This window comes from Camelus ferus, chromosome 36 (assembly GCF_009834535.1).
Source record: "Camelus ferus isolate YT-003-E chromosome 36, BCGSAC_Cfer_1.0, whole genome shotgun sequence".
Taxonomy (NCBI): Eukaryota; Metazoa; Chordata; class Mammalia; order Artiodactyla; family Camelidae; genus Camelus; species Camelus ferus.
Genome location: NC_045731.1, coordinates 21725078 through 21743491, shown reverse-complemented (window position 1 = coordinate 21743491; position 18414 = coordinate 21725078). Strand labels below are relative to the sequence as shown.

Sequence of the window (18414 nt, the reverse complement as noted above, 5' to 3'; positions counted from 1 at the left end):
GTGTTGCTGGTTTTCATGGGCTTGGTTGTTTCATATGCTAATAAGTAGAATGAGCAGCCTAAGGGCAAGGGGCTGGGATTCCCAGGGAGTTGGCCATTTCCCACCCTTTGACATTTTGTGGCTAGCCTTGGGATGGCCATGGTGCCTTGGGGCGTGTTATTCACCATGTTACTATTACAATGGATGTATAATGAAGCTCAAGATCTGCTAGAAGTTAAATCTCTTCATCCTGAGCCTCAAGGCCTATTGGGGGTTGAATCCTTCACCATTTTGATGTTAATTGCTGTGGCCTTCATTGAATGGCTGTGCTCTGCCCCCTTCCATCCTGTCTCACTGTGATGACACAGAGAGAGCAAAGGCCGGGCCCTACCTGTGCTCCTGCATTTAACAGGGGGAGGGGTGGTGTGGGCTGAGGATGACTCTGAGTGGTGAGAAGGATGTTTCAGATTTTCCCACGTGGGACATGGGGACGTGCCAGCAGCCACTGCAGATTGATCTCACGGGCATTATCGCTTGTGTCACTCATCTTTTCTATTTTTCTTTTTTTTTTTTCAAGTATTTAATCTAAATTTAATATCAGGTTTTTTAGGAAACAAATTTCTCTTTTTCTTTTCTTTGGGGCTCTTTAGGGGGTAGGTAATTAGGTGTATTTATCTGTTCGTGGAGGCCCTGGCACTTGAACCCAGGACCCCGTGCACGCTAAGCACACGCTCTACCACTGAGCTCTACCACCCATCACATCATCTTTTACTTTTTGCTTTAGCTGCCAAGAATCTTACAGCTGAATTTCTAGTCGGCCTTTAACACTTACCCTAACTTCATGGCATTCATTTTTATGACTTTACCTTCCCCTGGTTTCATTTAAGTATTCAATCTCCATTTTGTCTTCACTCTCACTTTTGTCTTTTTGTTGTTATGGTTGTTAAGCTGTGTTTAAAAAATTGTTTAATTTCTCTTTTAGCAGGAGGCTGAAAGTAAATAAATATGTAAACAAACTTATCACACTTAAATATTTTATACTTTCTAAGCTGTTTAGTAGTTACTTAAAAACCGAATTGAATACTAAAGTGATAAAATTTTTAAATTATTTTTTAATTTTTTATAAAGGTATAGCTGATTTACAATATGATATAAGTTTCAGGTGTACAATAGTTGCACAATTTTTATTTTTATGTTCCATTTATAGTTATTGTAAAACATTGGCTATATTCCCTGTGTTGTAAGATCCATCCCTGTAGCGTGTTTATGTTAGATGGAGCAGTTTGTATAAGAAAGCTGGGTAACGCAGAGTCTGGGGAGTGGCTCTGTCTAACCCATGTTCATGGTCACCCTTCCTGTCAGAGCCCAGGCCCTCACTCCTCTCTGCAGGGGAGCGAGTGGAGGCAGCCCTCATCAGCGCTGGCACCACCCTCTGAGTGGCAGTGACAACAGTGACTCTCTGTGGACATGCAAATTGTTGTTCCAGGATCTTTACATGCATTTCTGCATTTAATAATTAAAGCCCTCCTGTGAGGAATCATTTTATGTTTTTAATGAATAATACATTTTATTTTGATTTTGATAGACTTCAAACCTCCAGAAAATGTACTGGAATAGTACAATAAACGCTTAGAGACAGTTCACCTAAAAGGGCACTATTTGCCCTTTTGTGTGTGGCTTATTTTAGTATAAACTTTCAAGGTCCATCCATGTTGTAGCCTCAATCAGTAATTTATTCTTTTGATTTGATAATATCTTTTTTCTTTTTTTCGTTTTTGTCTATTTAAAAATATTTTCATTGAATTCTAGTCAGTTTATAATGTTGCATCAGTTTCTTGTGTACAGCACAACACTTCATTTATATAGGAACATACCTGTATTCATTTTCATATTCTTTTTCAACATAAGTTACTATAAGATACTAAATATATTCTCCTGTGCTATACAGTATAAACTTGCTGTTTACTCTATACATACTATCTGCAAATCTTGAACTCCCAATTTATTCCTTCCCACACCCTCTCCCCTCTGGTAACCATAGTTTGGTTTCGATGTCTCTGTGTCTGTTTCTGTTCTGTAGATAAGTTTATCTTTTTGTTTGGTTGTTTTTTCATTTTTTGTTTTTTTTTTTAGATTCCACATGTGAGCGATCTCATATGGTATTTTTCTCTCTCTTTCTGGGTTACTTCACTTAGAATGACATTCTCCAGGTCCATTCATGTTGCTACAAATGGCATTATTTTATTATTTTTTTATGGTGAATAGTAGTCTATTGTACAAATATACTACAACCTCTTTATCCAGTCATCTGTCAGTGGACATTTAGGTTGTTTCCATGTCTTGCTATTGTAAATAGTGCTGCTGTGAACATTGGGGTGTAGGTGTCTTTTTGAATTAGGGTTCCTTCTGGATATGTGCCTAGGAGTGGGATTGCTGGGTCATATGGGAGGTCAATTTTTTGTCTTTTGAGGAACCTCTATACTGTTTTCCACAATGGCTCCACCAAACTGCATTCCCACCACAGTGTAGGAGGGTTCCCTATTCTCCACAGCCTCTCCAGCATTTATTGTTTGTGAACTTCTGAATGATGGCTATTCGGACTGGCGAGATGTGATATTTGATTGCAGTTTTGATTTGCATTTCTCTGATAATGATATTGAGCATTTTTTCATGTGCCTATCGGCCATTTGTATGTCTTCATTGGAGAAAAGCTTCTTTAGGTCTTCTGCCCATTTTTGGATTGAGTTGTTTGTTTTTCTTTCTTATGAAGTGTAAAAGCTGTTTATATATTCTGGGAATTAAGCCCTTGTCAGTCTCATTTATTGCAAATATTTTCTCCCATTCCATAGGTTGTCTTTTTGTTTTGCTTACTGTTTCCTTTGCTGTGAAAAAGCTTGTAAGTTTAATTACATCCCACTTGTATATTTTTGCTTGTATTTCTATTGCTTGAGTAGACTGCTCTAGGAGAACATTGCTGAGATGTATGCCAGATGTTTTCCCTATGTTTTCTTCTAAGAGGTTTATAGTGTCTTGTCTACATGTTTAAGTCTTTAAGCCATTTTGAATTTATTTTTGTGTATGCTGTGAGGGAGTAGTCTAACTTCATTGATTTACATGCAGCTGTCCAGTTTTCCCTACACCATTTTCTGAAGAGGCTGTCTTTACTCCATTGTATGTTCTCACCTCCTTTGTCAAAGATTCAATGACCAAAAGTTTGTGGGACTATTCTTGGTAATTTTGTTTATCCGTTCATTGATGGATGGATATTGTTTGTAACCTTTGGCTACTCTGAATGATACTGCCATGAATATTGATGTGCAAGTTTTTGTGAGAATATGTTTTCATTCTGTTGGCTGTACAGTTGGCCCGCCATATCTGTAGTTTCCACTTCATGGATCCAGATGGCTGATTGTAAAGGGACTCGAACATCCTTGGATTATGGAATCCAGGATGGGGGGTTCCTGAAACCAACCCCTCGAGGATACTAAGGGATGACTCTACATGTAGGAGTGAAATTGCTGAGCCATATAACTCTAACCTTTTGAGGAAACAACAGACTTCTCCAAAGAAGCTGCACCATTGTCCCTTTCCACTGGCCGCATATGAGGTATCTCTGCCTCCTGAACAACACTTGTTATTGTGCATGTTTTGATTATAACCATCCTGGTGGTTGTAAAATAAGATCTCATTTTCATTTTGATTTGGCTACTGATGCTGAGCTTCTTTTCATATGCTTATTGGCCATTTGTGTATTTTTTTAAATCCTTGGAAATTTTAAAAATTGGGTCGATTTTCTTTGTATTGTTCAGGTGTAAGCATTTGTTATATATCCTGAATACTAGTCTCTTATTAGATACATGCTTTGTAAAATTTTTCTCCTATTCTGCAGATTGTGCTTTCACTTTAGTTCTTTTAAACATTAAAACAATTTCTTTACAGGTGAGGTAATTAGATGTATTGATTTATTTTATTTTTCTTGCTAAGCACGCCCTCTATCAGTTGAGATACCCCCTTCCCCTGTCATTTCACTTTCTTGATGATGTCCTCTGTAACAAAAAGGTTTTAATTTTGATGAAGTCCAGTTTATCTGCTTTTTTCTTCTATCACTTGTGCTCTTCGTATTGTATCTAGGAAACCAAAGCCTATCCTAGGACCTCAAAGATTTATACTGTGTCTTCTTTTAGAAAGTTTATAGGTTTAGTTTTTACGTTTCTGTCTCTGATCCATTTTGAATTAATTTTTATTTGTTATATAAAATATGGGGGTCCAGATTCCAGATTCATTCTTTTGCCTGCAGATACCCAGCTTTCCCTGCACCATTTGTTGAATAGACTATTCTTTCCATGGAGTGTTGTTGGCACCCTTGTGGAAAACTGACTGTAAATGTAAGTTTTTTCCCCCTGGGATTTTATTGTGTCTCATAGATTTATTTATCCAAACTTATGCCAGTACCATACTGACTTAGTACTATAGCTTTTTAGTACACTTTAAAGTGAGTCATCCCACTTTGCTCTGCTTCTTCAAGATTGCTTTGGCTGTCCTGGGCCCCTTGCACTTCCATATGAATTTTGGGATAAGTTTTTCAATTTTTGCAAAGAAGTCAGCTGGAATTTTGATAGGGATTCCACTGAATTTGTAAATCACTTTGGGGAGTCTTAACATTTTTAACAATATTGTCTACCATTCCATCAACATGAGATGTCTTCCATATATGTAGATCTTTTAAAATGTTTTGGTGATACTTCAAAATATTCAATGTACAAATCTTGTAAATTTTTGTTAAATGTATCTCTCATTTAATTTTTAATGCTGTTGTAAATGGAAAGTCTGAGCTTCTTGAGGTAGGACTATATATCAATTTGTTTATTTCTAGGATTTCTACGCAGCAACTACCCTAGGTTTATATTTGCAACATAAATCTATCCACAACTCTTCCCACCCCCATGTTATAAGAAACCAAGACCCAGGTTAAGCTACCTGAACACCTATGTGGAAGTGAGAAATGAGACCCTTGGGTGGGGCTTTGTGAAGATGATACTGAGAGCTTATTTAGGATGGCTTCATCTTAATTTCTTTTAAACAACACTTTCGGTGTAGTCAGATATATTAAGAACATGCCCTTTTGATGTGCAGAGGAGCTAAGACTATTATCAAATAATTTCTAGAGAGAGTGTTGTACTTGAAATCTAATTTGCATCAATCTTTGAAGATTTATGTTTCAGGAGCTTTGACTAAAGAACACCTGTCTTTATTCATTAGTGACAATTAAATGCTCAAGCAACATGTAATAGTCTGAGAAACTGCCCCCGCCCCGTAGTGCTGGGTGGCTGCAGCTGTAACCGGAGTCAGCGCTTACCTTTCCCAGTATGCTTGTGCTGATCCGCTCAAAGCGGTTCGTCCAACAGTGTGTCTGTAGTCTGTTGGACATAGCCATAAAACATTGAGTTAAGGTTGCTGGAATGCATTATATTCTTATTAATAATAAGTAAGCACATATTGAGTACTTACTGTATGTTGGGAATTGTCCCTCAGCCTCACATGAATATTATTTCTCTTAAAACCTCACATATTTTCTTGTTATTCTCACTTTACAGATAAGGAGACTGAGAATTAAGTCTTCTCTCTTTGGGTGGAGCTCATTATCAATGACGGGAAGTTGTAAGGAAAAAGATATTGATTCATCCTGAGAAAACATTTTTCTGAGAGTCAGCAGTGAAGAAGGTGGACACTGAAGAAGGTGATCATTGTTCGATTGAGACGAGCCCCGGGTTGTACGGAGTCAGCATCCCTGTCCTGGACACAGCCAGTGTAGAGCTGCGTGGTGGGTGAGGCGGCGATGCCGCGCAGGGAACGCAGATGCCGGGCCATTGGGCTGTGCTCAGGCCCGGTGGGGCTTTCTCCTAAGGGCAGTGGACAGTCATTGACAGATTTTAAGTAGGGGAGTGGGGTGCTCTCGTAGATCACTTTTGTCTTGTAGAATGCTTAGAAACATTTAGAAGGCTCAGCTGGAGGTGATGTGATGAGTCAGATTAGGGTGGCTGCCAGGTGTAGGAGTGTAGAATTTTCAAGTGGTTTTCAGTCCCAGTTTTGTGGCTCAGTAGCCGTGTCACTTTGGATGATGCACTCAAGGAAGAGAAACAATTTATCTAATCAATAAATGCAGTGATGTACCGACCTCCCAGGACTGCTGTGGAGATCCAGTGAGATAACGTGTGCACAGTGTGCAGCATGGTACCCAGCACAGAGTCAGTGCTGAGTGAGTGCCAGTGAGTATCTGGTAGGACAGGTGTGGGTGGTGGGACTCGGTGACTGAGGAAATCTGGGCCCTGAAGGAGGGGTCCAGTCACATCTGTGAGTGATGGGCCTGAGCTGGGAGAGGCAGAGAGACCTTGCCCCCCGACCAGGGGCCCTGGGCAGGACGGCTATGGGAGGAGCACCGTGAAGTCAGCTCTTTGCAGGTGGAGTTGGAGTTGCCCTTGAGACATCTAAGTGCAGTGTCACGAGCTCAAAGAGGAGGTCTGGGCCCAGGCTGTGAATTTTCCTATAATCTTAATCCCTGAGGACGCCGAGGTATTGATCACTGAACGTGAAGACATACTTTACAGGACAAGTGAATAGTAGTATCATCTCTGTCATCAAAGCTCACGTCTCTTTATTCATCACCCACTTTGCTAATTGGGTACTTACAGAGCTCACTTCACCGACCTCCCCTGGGCTCAGGCTCCACAGTAAAGAGCTGGTGAGCCTCCCTCCTTTCCAGAAGACGACACATTTTGCTGGTAGCCTTCTGTACCTCGCCAGACTTAGAATTTTAGTTTGTTGATTTAATTCTATTTTCTGTTAGCCATCTCCTGACAAGAGAGACCTTTTACCTCATGGTCATATTTCAATTAGCTGTTACTGAGAATTGCTGATCTGATCCATAGAGTAAGTATTATATTAACCTTGTAGAGTACTTATCATTTTTCTGTCTTTGCCCTTTAATTTTGTATGCCCTTTCTCTATCCTATTTGGGGCCTTAATTTTTTTTAATTAAAAGATGTCTGTTTGCAGTTAAGAAAACAAAAGAAAAAATACACATGATAGCTAAACATAGAAAATATCTAGTGTGTTTTCTGTCTCGGCAATGGAGGGTTGTAGAAACTTGTGAAAACCTTCATTACACAAGTTTCTTAAAATGCGGATTAAGAAATAAAACCTTCCTTCCTCATCTTTCAAGCTGCACAGCTAATTGTCAAGAAAGTGAGGGGAAATCCTCAGAAGCCAAGACAAACCAGAAAGCAGGGATTCTGGGTGATACATGAGCCTTAGAAGCCCTGGGGTGCCTGTTGGCTCCTGTACTGAGTTTCAGTTGCCTTGACAGTAGGGCAGGAGGTGAGCCCGAAGCCTCTCACACTGGGAGTTGGATGACTGATCATATGTAAGGCCAAGCCCATCCCGAGAAGCATGGTTTACTAAAGGGTGAACTAGGAAAAAAAATTCCTCAAGGCAAGACAGTAAGGAAAGTCAATTTTGTTGGAAGAGGGGAAAAATAACAAATCCAAAGTAAGGATATAGTTTAAAGCTCTTCTGGCATGAGAGTGACCACAAACTCCTGGCAGAGAAGCACAGCTACTCCTGGAATGAGAAGCTGTGGTTTGAATGAATCAGTGAGCAGCCATTCCGAAAAAGGCCTCCAGAGTCTTGTGGATCAAGATACTGGACGGCAAACACCTCTCTTCCAAGGTCTCATTCAAATAACCGGAAATGTTTTAAAGGAAAGAAGCCATAATCATAGTTCTATTTATTAACATTACTATATGCTAGGAATTCAGAGGTGACTATGGAGTTGACTCCTCATTTATGGACCTTACTTTCTCTTTGGGGAGAAAAACTGACATAGTTGGGGAGCTTGGTAGAGGGAGGTGTTAGTCTGTTGCAATTAGCCAGGAGAGGAGATTAAGAAAGCAGTGAAGGGTGGGTGAACTTTTTAGCTGAGGACAGACAGTCTTGTTCAGTTGGCTTTTAATTGCAGGCTCAATGAGCTGTCACTGGAGGGAATAGATCTTACGGAGGATGGACTTAGCTCAGGCCTCTTTAGAATGGACACGTGAAACTGGAGAAAGACAGTCAAATCTGTGCAGACATTAAAGTTCACTTGAACATGCTCCATCCCTGAGCCAAAGATAGGACAAATATGCAGCACTTCTTAAGGACAGAGGAGTGGTTTCTAAGGTTCTCCAAGAATGAATCCCAGGGAACCGGGATGGCCAGTTGTCAAACTGTGACTTTGCTCTTTGGACGGTGTACCCACCAAGGGTATTGGACTTTTATAGGTTTCCATTTCTCTTTAATACACGTCAGGTGATTAGGACGTGGGCACAAGTATTTGACACCTTGTCGAGGCGACTTTGGTTACCTGCCTAGAAGCACGGGCACTGCTATGGCTGCGTCATACATCTTGCCGCCCATCCCGTTCCCCGGCTCAGTGATCACGGCAGAGTGGTCCCTTGTTGACCTGTCCGTCTCCTCTGTGACATCATAACCCATGAAAAGACCGGAGCGTATTAACGTGGTTTTCTTAAAGTCAAAGGAACAGATCAAATATGGAGTCAGATTTGTTCTTTCCTACTTCAGTAGTGCCATGGAGAAGGCAGTTTGGGCAGCTTTTTGTAGGGCCCTGGAGGCTTTCTCTCTCAGCCTCTGGGCACCTTTATTGAAAACCCTTCATAGCTGTCTGGAGTGCTGTAAAACCACTCCGCCTGTTTTGCCCTGAAGATGTGTTCAGTTTATAACTCATCTCTACTCCTTGGAAAACAACTCAATAAAAACTCAGTTGGTTTTCCCACCAGCCATGGGCAGGGGTGGGGGATACCTTGTTATTATTTCATAAAATAAAATAACAATAATAATAATAATAGTAATAATAATAATAAATAATAATAATAAAAGAAGTCTTAAAACAGCACTGGGCACATTGGAGAGAGTCAATAAATGCTTCCTGGCTTAAGTCAAAAGTGATGACTCAGTGATTCCATGGCTGCTGTATTTGCTGAGCTAATTACTCCTTTGCTCCATTACACATTTTTTTAACTGAAAAAGAAATACATGCAAATGGTTAAAAAAATTCAAACAGAGCACAAAAATACACAAGTGAAAGAAGTTTACCCTCATCCTCTGTTCTTCCAGCCCTCCCTGGAGATGCCACTGTTTACTATCCTTTGGATGCTTTTCCAGATATGGTATGCACATTCCCAACTATGTATGTAAATTCCTTTAAAGTTTTAGTTATTTTTAACTTAAAGGGATTTAAATCCTCAAGTGGCTTCTGCCCGGGTAATAGAACAGAACAAATCTGACTGCATATTAGATCTTTTCATTTGACTTTAACCCTATGCTCTGTCTCCTAGGCTTCATCTTGCTTGTAAAACAATGTTGCTTAGAGCCTGAAATATACAGGAGAGCCTATTCTGAAGGCTCTGACCTTTAAGGATATTTAACACTTTTTCATTCATAAAAAGATAACAAATTACAGAATAGAAAATAACGTTTGTTTTGTTGGAGGTTTACAGAGATTTGACCCAGGCAGATAGCTGCAAGAACAAAGGATTCTAACAAGAAGGAATTCCTACACCAGGAAGATTGCAACAACCAAGCACGTAGGAAAGGAGCCTGAATTCTGACTTGGGGAGATGGTTTTCCAGGACATTAGTTTGCCATCTAGGTCTACAGAGACTTGCTATTCCTTGCCCCAACACCTGGTCTCCCAACTTATTGGCCTGTCCTGCACTGAGGAGAATGAATTTGGACTCGGTAACACTCCTATCTACCTAGCAAGCTGGGCACTGGAACTGAGTGTTATGGAAACAACAGGCCAGCCAAGAAACAAGCACCACTGGGAGGGTTGGAGTACTCAGATTTATTATGCCGGCGGGCTCAGAGGGGCTTCTGCTCCGAAGTTCTGAGCAACCCCAAGACATGCACATGAGGTTTTAAAGGGTTAATTACAAGTAAGGGGTATTAGCCAATAAGGCTCAAACAACAAAAAGCAAGGAATCAGTACACTGGAGCTTATCAACTTGTAATAGATCACGTTACTGACACCTGTTGAGGTTGGATTTACGAGTTAGCTTGTTAGCCCAGTAAACTGACACTAAACTTCAGATTTACGAGTTAGCCCAGCAGAATTTAGATCAGTAAACCGACACTTATCACACTTAGATTTGTGACTTAGCTTGTTAGCCCAGCTGGGCTTTTCCTTTACATGAGGATAGCTCTCCCACACCCAGGGAACTACTGTGAGCCCTTGATGGTTCCACTAGGGTGGGGTGTGGTTTACCCAGGAGGGATGGGGACTGTGCACCAACACTCAGGCAGTCTGCTCTGTCTGGGGCTCTGATCTTGTACCACCCCGCTCCCCGCCAGCCCAACACCTGGGAGAGTGGAACTAAGGCAGAGATCATGCCTGCCTGTTTCCCAGCGTGTAAAAGGGGAATAGGTACTCTTCCCAAGGTAGTTCTGAGCGACAACACCTGCGGGTGCTTGGTTCCCAGAGCAACAGAAAACCCAGCTCCGCGTGGGGGCAACGGGTGTGATACCCATAGGGGTTCTGCAGAAGCATCGGATGGAGGGCTGGATCAGAGAGGTAAAACATGAGCTGCGGGCCTTGAAGGGTAACAGAATGGTACAGAGGCAGGACTGCCGCCTCCTTCGGGGTGCCCCCAGAGGTAAAGCTTTTTCTCTCCATCTCCGCTACGACCCTCCCCTCTCCAGATCCATCCCTTTTCTCTGCTCTTCCTGTCCATCTGTCTCCCTCCACTTTTCCCCTCCTCTCCTCCCCCTCCCATCTTCTCCCTCCCTCGCTGCCCCACCTTCTCTCGCAGAACCCAGAGTGGATCGCTGGCCCTCCTGCGCATGGGCAGTCGGTGCCAGCTGGACCGCGGGTTGGAAGCTCCAGCTCCGAGCCGGGGATCGGCCCCAAAGGCTTCTCAGCTCTGTCGACCGGTAGGCCTTTAGCTCCTGCCCGGGGCCGGGGCCTCTGGCTGTGGAAGTGCAAGGTGGGGGCTCCCGGGAAAGGGGTCAGGCGGCTGCGGGAGGGCGGTCGGCATGTCACAGCCCCCCAGGGCGCCAGTCAGCCTGTGTTCAGCTGAATTGCTCTGGCCAGACCCCTCTGCCCGCGCCACCTACCCCGGCGCCCCGGCCACACCTGTCCATGGCCAGGTGTGCACCTGCAGCCTCTCACCCAGCCGGGCTCCCCTCAGTCCGTGGCTGGCGTCCCCTTCCCCTCTCCCGCCCGCGAGTCCTCTCCTCCCGGGCTGCCTCTCCTCGGCCGCCGGCCCGTCCCCGCCCCTGGGCGGGCTGTGTCCCGGGCGGGCGGGGTCTGCGGACCCGAACGGGGGCAGGCGGCTGGGGCTGGGGCTGGCCTCCGAGCGGGGCTGCAGCCCGCGTTTCCACCAACCCCCCCCCGCTTTCCCTGCCCCGCGACCCCGGGGCTGCCCTGCTCTTCCTTTCCTGCTCCCTGAGGACAAGCTCAGCGGCGTGGGCGCTGCTCCCTGGGCTGAGAGCCTCCGGCTGTAAAGCCCAGCTTCTGGTGGAGTCGGGAAAGTGGATCCTCAGTGCTGAGCGAGCTTCTGTCTCCTCCCTCAGTGTTTCTGCCCCAGGTAAGTACCTTGAACACTTTCAGGTGTTATGATGGCGGTGCTTGTTGATGTCACGTGTTTTTATAGTGCCAGGGATTACAGTGTTGAAAGCAGGGCTTGGTTCAGTTAAAAATGAGCTGAAGGCATGAGGCTGTGACATGCTCCTTCCTTCCCACTCCCAGGGTGAAACGTGTAACCGTCGATTTTAAAAAGATAGTTACAGTCCCTAACTAGCCCAGCCCAGCTAGGGTGCGTTAACAGGAACAGCACCACCAGAGGCGTTGGAGACCCAGGGACATTGCAGTCCTAAAGAGCTCCTGGCACAGTTTGGTTTGTTTTGGTTTTTTGTTTTTCTTAAATCGTGGGGCAGACTAGTAGTATAGAGGGAAAAATAATTGTCAAGAAATATTTTTTCATATAACAGCTTTATTGTGATATTGTTCACACACCATGAAGTCCATCCATTTAAATGGTACAATTCAGCAACTTTTAGCATATTCACAGTTGTGCAACAATTATTATTCCAGAACGTTTTCATCACATCAGAAAGACCAGTGGAAATGAGTGACATACCCACCCCTCCCCAGTGGTGTTTCTAAAGAAGTTTCATGCCTATTCCTGACCATAAATTAACTTGTTACATTCCATGAAATATCTGGTAGGAATTCTAATCAGAATTGCAATGAATCTGTGTATCAAAACAGGAAGAATTAATGTCTTTATGGCATAAATTTCTTCTACCCATGAATATATCTGGGACCGTATCTTTTCATCTCTCCAGAGCCTGGCCCATGGGAAGTCCTCACTAATTGTTGGGCTTGTGAATGATGAGATTCTATACATCGTTAGTTGCTACTGTAGCCTTTCACAGAAGAGAAAAGTAACCTCAGTGAAGCCAAGTGACTCTCTGATGGTCAGAAAGAGTGACAGCCAGTGCTGGAGTGATCCAGTGGACTTGGTGCTTGCAACCAGGATTCTCCAGCACCTACAGCTAAGGGGATTACAGTATTCTTTTTTTTTCTTAATGGCGTTGCTTTTATTTTTACTTATTTTTTTAATTTATTTTTTATTGAAGTGTAGTCAATTTACAATGTTAGTTTCAGGTGTACAGCAGAGATTCAGTTATAAACATATGCATATGTATATACATATGTTTTAGATTGTTTTTAGTAGAACTCATTACAAGAAATTGAATATAGTTCCCTGTGCTATATAGTAGGTCCTTGTCATTTATTTTATATTTATTAACGTGTATCTGTTAATCTCCCCTTTCCTGCCTGCTAAGCACAGTTTGCTTTCTATGTCCATGAGTCCATTTCTAGCAGCACCATTTTTCCTAGTAATATATGCTCTTTGGCTGCTTTCAGTTTCAGTAATTCCATGTTATCTGTGAGCGCTTTTCTTCTGGTGGCCTTTATGTGGTTTGCACACGTGGTAATAGAGATCTGTATTTGGGAGAACTCCAGGCCTCGTGTAGTCCCTGGTACAGAGTGCCCACTGAGTTGATGCTTGAACTGGGAAAAAAAACATAGTAAATGTTGGAATTTCCACTATGGTTGAGACTTCCAGGTTTCTGTAACCTGTTTACCCCACCTTATTATTGGCTGCCCCCATACTGGGTAATTTGGTGGAATTTCATGGTATGGTGGTGTAGAGACAGGGCCTTGTATGCTTCTTCTCTTTCCGTTTTCTAACACTCATTCTCCTGGGCCTCCCAGATCCTCCCCCAGTAGTGCCCAGGGCTGGCTTGGTGCTGTGCTGAGGCAATATTTGTTAATAAGGCCCTTTCCTCATCTCTTCTGACCCTCCGTTTCTTTCTCTGCACAATGAGGGCTTAGACTAGATAAGTGCTTTTCAGTTTCTTTTAAAGCCATGTTTCCTTTGAGAAACAGAAAATGCAAATCTCTCCTCCCATCCCAACACTTTAGATTTTGTTACTTCCTGCAAGGAGTGACATAGCTCTTTGTGGAAAATTGATGTGATTGTGATTCCAGGTGGCACAGAAAATACTCTTCAGAGATTTATTGCAGGGAGAGGGCAGAAAAGGGGCAGTATGTCACACTTTCTAGTGTGAGCACTGGAGCAGGGGCTTGGATTTAAATATGGTGTCTGTCGTGGCCTCTCTTTAATCTTGCACAATGTGACAAACCTCTCTACCTCAGTTTCTTGATGTGTCAAGTTGGGGTGATAATATTTTAAGGCTTTTGTGAAACATTATACACATAATCTATTTGTGTCTCAGTAGAAACAAGACCTGCAAGGGATTCAGGGATTTAAAAAAAAAAAAATCTTGCCCATAGCACTATGTCGCTGTGTATTTTAAATTTCCTGGAGGGTGATGGTTGAGTCTAAAGTCCATCGTGGGACAGGTGGCCCATAGTTCTCTATGCCCCAGATTGCCCCCTCCTCCCCAGTCCTCTTCCTCAGTCCAGGATGAAGTTCCCTAGTAGATTTACACAGAGGTCTTGTGGAAATGGCTTTTCATTTTATTGTTTCACCAAGAAGGGCTGCCATCATGATCTCTGTGGTCAGGTTTTGAAGGGCTGCCATCATGATGTCTAGTCAGGTGAAGGCTATGCAATTGGGAGTTTCTATTTAATAAAAAGAAAAAAATTACAAATAGAAAATTAGAACAAGGGTGGTGACAGGGGCTCTTGGAAGTGAGCACCATTAGCTTTGTTAGCTTCAGGTGCAGTGGCCTCTTGCCACGAGGACCCATCCTCTTGCTCTGAAGTTGGAGGGACCAGTGGGTTCAGTGGGAATGTTAACTGAGTGTATCTCATGTGCTGGGCATTGTCCTATTTTTTCTGTGTGTTCCTTTTTTGAGACAGTGAGCACATTTAACCTCAATAGCTTCTTTAAAAAAGTAGAAATTTTATTTTGAGATATAATGTAGATTCCCATGTAGTTGTAAGAGATAATATGGAGAGGGCCTATGGACCCTTTTCCCAGTTTTCCTTAATGGTTCCATCTTGCAAAGTTGGGGTACGATTCATTACTGACTCACTAACAATTTGAGGTTTGTGTTATTGCCATCATTTCTATTCACGATTAAACTGGGGCTTAGAGAAGCACACACGCCTGCCCAGGTCACCCACATGGTTAGTGTAGAGACGGGTGGAACGTGGGCTTGGGATTTCCAAGCAGTACCATTATGATGGTCTGTGGCAGGGAGCAGCATTCATTTTGCTTGTTTATTCATTCATTCAACAAACATTTATTGAGTAACCTCTGTGGGTCAGATGCTTTCATAGGGTTATCTGATTCTTCAGCAGTACTGAGAATCAGGTAATATTTACTTTTTTTAAATCTGAGAAAATTAGCTCTGAGAGGTTATAACCCCCCCGAAGGAAATATAGCTCATAAAGGAGGGATAGTAAATTTGTAGTCACCCCTTTTTATGCAGGTGGTACCCTAGGCATTTTACATTTGCAAACTTCCGTAATCCAGATATATTCTTGTAAGGCAAGGATTTTTTTTAATTGAAGTATAGTCAAGTTTACAATGTTGTGTCAATTGCAAGGTGTTTTTTGAATTTTGAATTAAAAAGTATTTTTTGAGGAGGGTAATTAGGTTTATTTATTTGTTTCATTTATTAAAATGAGGTACTGGGACCTCGTACATGATAAGCATGTGCTCTACCACTGAACTGTACCCTCCTCCCCAAGGCAAGTTTTCTTATCCATTATTCTGCAGCTTAGGGGTTCAATAAATTGGAATTGAAATCCAGATCTTTTGCTCCTACTGTTGTCCTTTTCTTTATATTCTGCTGAAGGGGGTTGCGGAAAGCAGTTCCTTTTTTCATTTCTTTATTCCGCATTTTTGAGCAGTGACTTTGCATCAGGGCCTTGCTAGGTGCTTTGAAACAGAAAACAAGAAATGACCCTTCTCTGCAGGGGCAGGAAGCCTAGACCAAAAGCTGGGTAAAGTGATCCGAGCTACGGTAGCCATGTGCAGGCTCTGAAGGACAAACTGTACCCCTGGATTTGCTTGGGCTTCCCCTGCCTTCTGGCTGGTACACACCAGGTCACCGCAACCCAGAGGCGCCCGCAGCCCACAGCACAATATTTACCTCGATCTCCTCTCCCCTCTCGGCAGGGCCTGCAACATGAGCATCCCTGACTACGTGCAGTGTGCTGAGGACTATGAGACTCTTCCCGTGGTGGTCAAACCAGTGGGGATCATCTCAGAGGAGAATTTCTTTTGCATCTATAAGCGAATCTCCTTGGTGAGCCAGATCAGCCCGTGCAGCTCCCAGGGCGCACTCTGTATGCACTACAGGCACCACTATGCGCCCAAGAATGGATGGAGCGTCTTCCAGACCCACCGCATGGTTGTGGGCCTTGTCACCATTACCGACTGCCTCTCGGCCAAGGCCTTCGAGAAGCTCCACGTGCAGAGGAGCTGTATGGCACCACGCTTAATGACTCTCAGCTCTTTGTCTTTGTGCTGCATGGGGAGGTAGCCAAGCAGCCGCGCACCGACGTGGCCTTCAATCTACGAGGACTGCAGGGTGGTGGAGAAGAGGATCGAGGACTTCACTGAGTCACTCTTCATCTTGCTCAAGTCCAAGTGGCTGGATGGGGCCCCTGACAAGTCTGGGGACAAGATCCCACTCCTCTGCATGCCGTTTGAGAAGGAGGACTTCATGGGACTGGACACAGACAGCAGGTAAGTTTACCTGGAGGCCAGTCCACCCTGGCTGTGTGCCGGGTTTCTTCTCTCCATCCAGAAAGGGATCAGCACGGAATAGGACTGTCTTGTATCCAAGGGGGGAGGGAGGTGCAGCCCGCCGGTTTACAGACATTTAAAAGTGAATCCGCCTTTGTTTCAGAGAGATCCTTTTAGTGATAGTGTTAGAGCACTTACTCCTGCTTTTCAGCCAGGACCCTGGTGGGACCCCTGGAGTTGCTGTTCAATAGAGTAGCCACAGCCACTGATGCTAGGAGCACTGGGGAGGAGGCTGGTCTGAGCTGAGATGTGCTGTAGTTCAAATGCACATGAGACGCTGAGGCTTGTCTACTAAAAGCATATAAACTATCTTGTTACTTCCTCTATTGATTACATGTCAAAATGATAGTATTTTACATACAGTAGATTATGTAAGATATGTTCTTAAAATCAGTTTCTAGTACTTGTTTTTTGTTTGTTGGTTTGTTTCTTTGTTTACCGTTTTAAATGTGGCAACTGGGAAACTTTCTTTACATGGCTCTCATTTCATTTCTGTTGGGCAGCCGTTTCCTGGGACAGTCTCATCCCTTTGCTTATAGATGAGATGCTGAATCCCGAGAGGCAGAACGAGGCGCTGGTTGAGCTGGCTTGGAGCCAGTGTCTCCTGCCTCCCAGGCTCAGCACCTGTTCGGCTCAGGCCCTCTCTTCCTGCCCGACAGGCAGCATGCCATGTTAGGACATCAGAAACACCGCCAGGGACCTCCGAATGAACTCCTTATGCAGGGAAAGGCGTATCACGGAGTATGGGAAAGAGCAGAGAAATGTTCATCCTCACTTTGTCCCTGTGATTAAGTCAACGGCCCCACTTTGCCTCGGAATTACAGACGAGCTCTTCTGGGCTGCCTAACCCCCCAACTTCTGCTCTGTTTCCCCGTGTATCTATTGTGCTGTCCCTCGGGCAGAAGAGGGTGAGATGCCTTTGCCGAGGAGGTGGTCCCCCTTTGCTGGGGAGAGTGAGGGAATCTGTGTACCCCCGGCCTACGGCCTCGGTCCTTGAGTCTGGAGAGGGCTCATGGCGGTCCCACAGGTGATGGTCGGACGACCTGGCACGTGCTGCCGGGCCCGCTGTGGAGGCGGTGCTCTGTGATTCTTGAACTTAACTAAGATCAGATTCTACTTTCTGGTTGTTGGTAAGTTGGAGGAGAAGATGCCAGAGAATTGATAAAAAGAATATCCAGAACAGCCCTGTGAGTGATAGGCAAGAGGACCCGAGTCCCACCTGCGTGAGGTGCCTAGCGGGCTCTGGATGAATTTTCTGTTCCTCCGGACATGCTTAAGGAAGGGGCAAGGCATGTCGTGGCCATGATCTGTTCTTGTCCTCACAGGGCCCTGTGATCTACATGCCCGCGCTCCCCATCTGCTCCTTGGAGATGAGGTGGCAGGTTTAGGAGACTGGGCACTGCTGAAGGCACAGCTGCCAGCACAGGGCTTCTCCCAGACTGGCTCCATTCACCTCACCTGTCACCTCCTGCTGAGCCCCCAGGCGTTAGTCCAGGTAGATGCATCGGTGCAACGTAAGCAGGGACCAACTTCTCCCCCTGGACAGACTGCTGCGTGAGCAGTGGAAGCCTGGAGCCCTGCCCCAGCCCCGTGGCCAGTGCCTCCTCTATTGTCATAGGAGGCACTGGTGACATCTTTGCTCAGCAACTGCTTGGCTCTGAGTCTGTAGACCCACCAGAGAATGCCAGCTTGTTTTTGCATTTTCAAGTCTGTCCTTGGGATTTGGCAGAGTAGTTGGATGTGTGCTTAGCCCATAGTGTTTGACACTGTCACCATTGTTTACCCAGAACCTCGTGTACCAGGCATGGTTCTCGGCATCAAAATACAGCAGCGCATTAAACCTCCCTCCTGGTGGGTCTGTCTGTTTTGGTACAAAAAGCACCCAGCCAGCATCTTAACGTCAGTGAGATAACGCGGCCAGTGAGCTCGGGTCAAGCAAGTTCTTCTCCAGTCACTTTTACTCCATTGTTCCTTTTACTATTCTACAGTCATTAATTTATAAAACAATGCTTTGGTGCAGGAGCAGAGCCTAATCCTCTCCTGCTACTCTTGGTGGGAGTGAGTAAAGCAGCCTGAAATGTGACCA

The 18414-nt window shown here is 44.3% G+C and overlaps 1 protein-coding gene and 1 long non-coding RNA gene across 6 annotated transcripts; both read left to right on the top strand.

Moving 5' to 3' along the window:
• The first annotated feature begins 3118 nt into the window (after window positions 1-3118).
• On the top strand, window positions 3119-10078 carry LOC116661742. Of its 4 annotated transcripts, none has more exons than XR_004317657.1 (4): window positions 3123-3586; window positions 4277-4364; window positions 5574-6906; window positions 9523-10078. It is a non-coding gene; the product is annotated as an uncharacterized LOC116661742 (long non-coding RNA). The 4 variants fall into 4 exon arrangements; XR_004317659.1 differs by lacking the exon at window positions 9523-10078 and adding an exon at window positions 9148-9507; XR_004317658.1 differs by lacking the exon at window positions 9523-10078 and adding an exon at window positions 8323-8799.
• A 16-nt stretch (window positions 10079-10094) lies between these two features.
• On the top strand, window positions 10095-17785 carry LOC116661732. 2 transcript variants are annotated; one of them, XM_032474259.1, is made up of 3 exons: window positions 10095-10962; window positions 15696-16268; window positions 17654-17785. In XM_032474259.1, exons 1-2 carry the CDS (start codon window positions 10583-10585, stop codon window positions 16060-16062), a joined length of 747 nt encoding a protein of 248 aa, XP_032330150.1. In that variant the 5' UTR covers window positions 10095-10582; the 3' UTR covers window positions 16063-16268; window positions 17654-17785. The 2 variants fall into 2 exon arrangements, with proteins under 2 accessions (XP_032330150.1, XP_032330152.1); XM_032474261.1 differs by lacking the exon at window positions 17654-17785 and adding an exon at window positions 16988-17647.
• Window positions 17786-18414: the final 629 nt, after the last annotated feature.